Source organism: Octodon degus, unplaced genomic scaffold (assembly GCF_000260255.1).
Source record: "Octodon degus isolate 3935 unplaced genomic scaffold, OctDeg1.0 scaffold00298, whole genome shotgun sequence".
Taxonomy (NCBI): domain Eukaryota; kingdom Metazoa; phylum Chordata; class Mammalia; order Rodentia; family Octodontidae; genus Octodon; species Octodon degus.
In genome coordinates this window covers 362,051-364,363 of record NW_004524874.1, presented here as the reverse complement: position 1 = coordinate 364,363, position 2,313 = coordinate 362,051, and the positions used below count along the sequence as shown (strand labels likewise).

At 45.3% G+C, this 2,313-nt stretch overlaps 1 protein-coding gene across 1 annotated transcript in view; it reads right to left on the bottom strand.

Moving 5' to 3' along the window:
• Ccdc39 (coiled-coil domain containing 39) overlaps positions 1–1,497 on the bottom strand; it is a 44,471-nt gene extending 42,974 nt beyond the window's left edge. The window contains exon 1 of the mRNA XM_023707550.1: positions 1,326–1,497. Within this exon, the coding sequence (XP_023563318.1) occupies positions 1,326–1,415 (90 nt within the window). The 5' untranslated portion in view covers positions 1,416–1,497. The remainder of the gene's footprint in view (positions 1–1,325) is intronic.
• Positions 1,498–2,313: the final 816 nt, after the last annotated feature.

Below are 2,313 nucleotides of genomic sequence, written 5' to 3'. Positions count from 1 at the left end.
ATAATAAAAGATATTGTAACAAAAATACCACAGACTTGGTGACTTAAAGAACAGAAATTTATTTGTCACAATTTTAAGGACTAAGGATTTCAAGATCCAAGTGTCCAAAGCCCTGGTTTCTGGTCAGGCCTTCTTCCTAGTTTGCAGACAGCTGCCCTCATGACAGAAAAAATCATTTGTTTCTTAGCAAATGTGCTCATTTGGAAGGGCTTGACTCCCATTACCTAATTCCTTAATTACATCCCAAAGTCATCACCTCCAGAATCATCACCCTGGTGATTACGACTTTGCCCTATGAGTTCAGAAAGGACATAAACATTCCATTATCTGACTGTGCTTATTTAAATGTCCACAGGAACTTCAAAAAACTATCCTTTCAATGTAAAGCAGTGTTATCAGTTGGAGAATACTATGAGAAAGTAATGCAAAACAGAATGCACTCTTGGAATGCAGCCTTAGCAGGATCCACTGCTAAAATACATTTTTTCATACGGTACTATACTTTCACAGGGAAAAATGAGATTCTTTTCCTTAAGTAAATCACAAGATGCCTTGTGTGAACAAGAGCGTACTAGGAAGGCAGAGTTGGCACCAAAAAGGAGAGCCTTTGCTCTGACTATGCCTATGACTAGATCACCTTGGAACAAGTGTGCTGGATAAGTATGAACAAGTTGTAAAATGCAGACTTGAGAAGCCTTACAGTGTTGTACGTTGAACTGAATGGTCAGTTCTCATGGTAAAATCCAAGTGCCATGAACTGTAGCTCATGTAATTATGTCCTTACAACACAAAATATTTTGTCAATCTATGACAACTTGATCCTCACTCAGAAGGTTCTAAACTGCAGTTTATATTCTTGCTTGAATGACCCTCTGAAAATCATATCAAGTCACTTTGAGCTTTCAGAAACTCACCAAAAAATATCAACTAGTACGTGTTTCACTTATAAATACAAGCAAATACCTGTTGCTCACAAACTGCCAAAATCCCTTTTCAAATGTGCTTAATAAAAAAAAAAAAAAAAAAAAAGCAAACACGATAGCCTTTCCTCTCCAGACCAGGTGGCTAGAGGGGAGTAAGTGGAACAAGTAAAAAGAAGAGAATAAGGGTCCAGATTTTATAACTCTGAATATCAACGACTGTTACAATAAATTTTTTAAATGCTTGACAATTGCCCAAAGGGGCGGGCAGGGTAAGGATTTGGCTCAGGAAGCCTTAAATAAAGGATGAGGTGAGGGAAGGACAGAAATAAAAGGGCAGGGGTGGGGCTGCCAGCCTGAAAACACCTTCAGCAGATCCTCTCTTCCTCCTCAGGTCTTTTTTACCTGATCTTCCAGCTTTTTGTTGCATTCGTTCGCCACCGGGAGGGCAAAGCCATTCTCCCAGTGCAGCTCGGCCAGGAACTCGCTGCTCATGGCAAACGGGTGCAGAGCGCCGGAGGGAGAGCGGAACGAAAGCCGCCTTCTCGTCTGGTGGGGGACACCCGAGGCTGGTGGAGGCACCCGCAAAGTTTCCACCAGAGCCCTAGCAACCGCTTCGCGTCCTTAGTTACCAAACAGGAAGCGCTCGGGCAAGTAGGCGGGACTTCCGGTTGGGGTTCCCCGCTTCCGGCTGGAGGGAGCTCGTTCGAACAGCTGGGCTGGTGGCAGCTTGGGGAGCCGAAGTTCTGGGGGTGAACTTTGAGTCTAAAAGTGGCTCGAGTTGCTCTCCAGCTCCCCCAGGGGGTGTAGAGTCCGTGGTCCCTTGCCGGCGGCGGCCCCGGGTCCGGGATGCGCTTGTGGCGCTGCTGTCCCCGCAGGGCCATAAACGCGCTACTTTCCAGGTGGAGCTCCGTCCAGGGGTACCCCGGCCGGCCTCGGAACTTCGGGCTGAGGGTCCTTGGCTAACATTTAAGGATGTGGACGTTCACATAGAAACATTTTCCCTCGTCTCGGAAAAGGCGGGGTGACAGAACCCACGTTATCTGAAGACAGTATTCAGCCAGATGGGCGCCCCCTTTAGAGCAGCGAGCGCCGCGCCCGTTCACTCGATTGAAATTACCTGCTTGGCCTCAGTCGGCATCTGGGTTAGTCTGTTCTATAGCATGTCGGGACCAGAAAGGACAAAAATAACCCATCTATTTTTTCTAGATAAATTGAATCTCCCTGAAGTGAAGTGACTAAGCATTGTGAGCTGGAATTGATTTTCCATATCTAATTAACAACTGTCTACAACTGCTCTATAATTTAAATGTCCATAAGAATAGGAAACAATGTATGAAGAAAATGTGTATATAGCACCTTGATTTAACATTCCTATTTTGACATGGTAGCT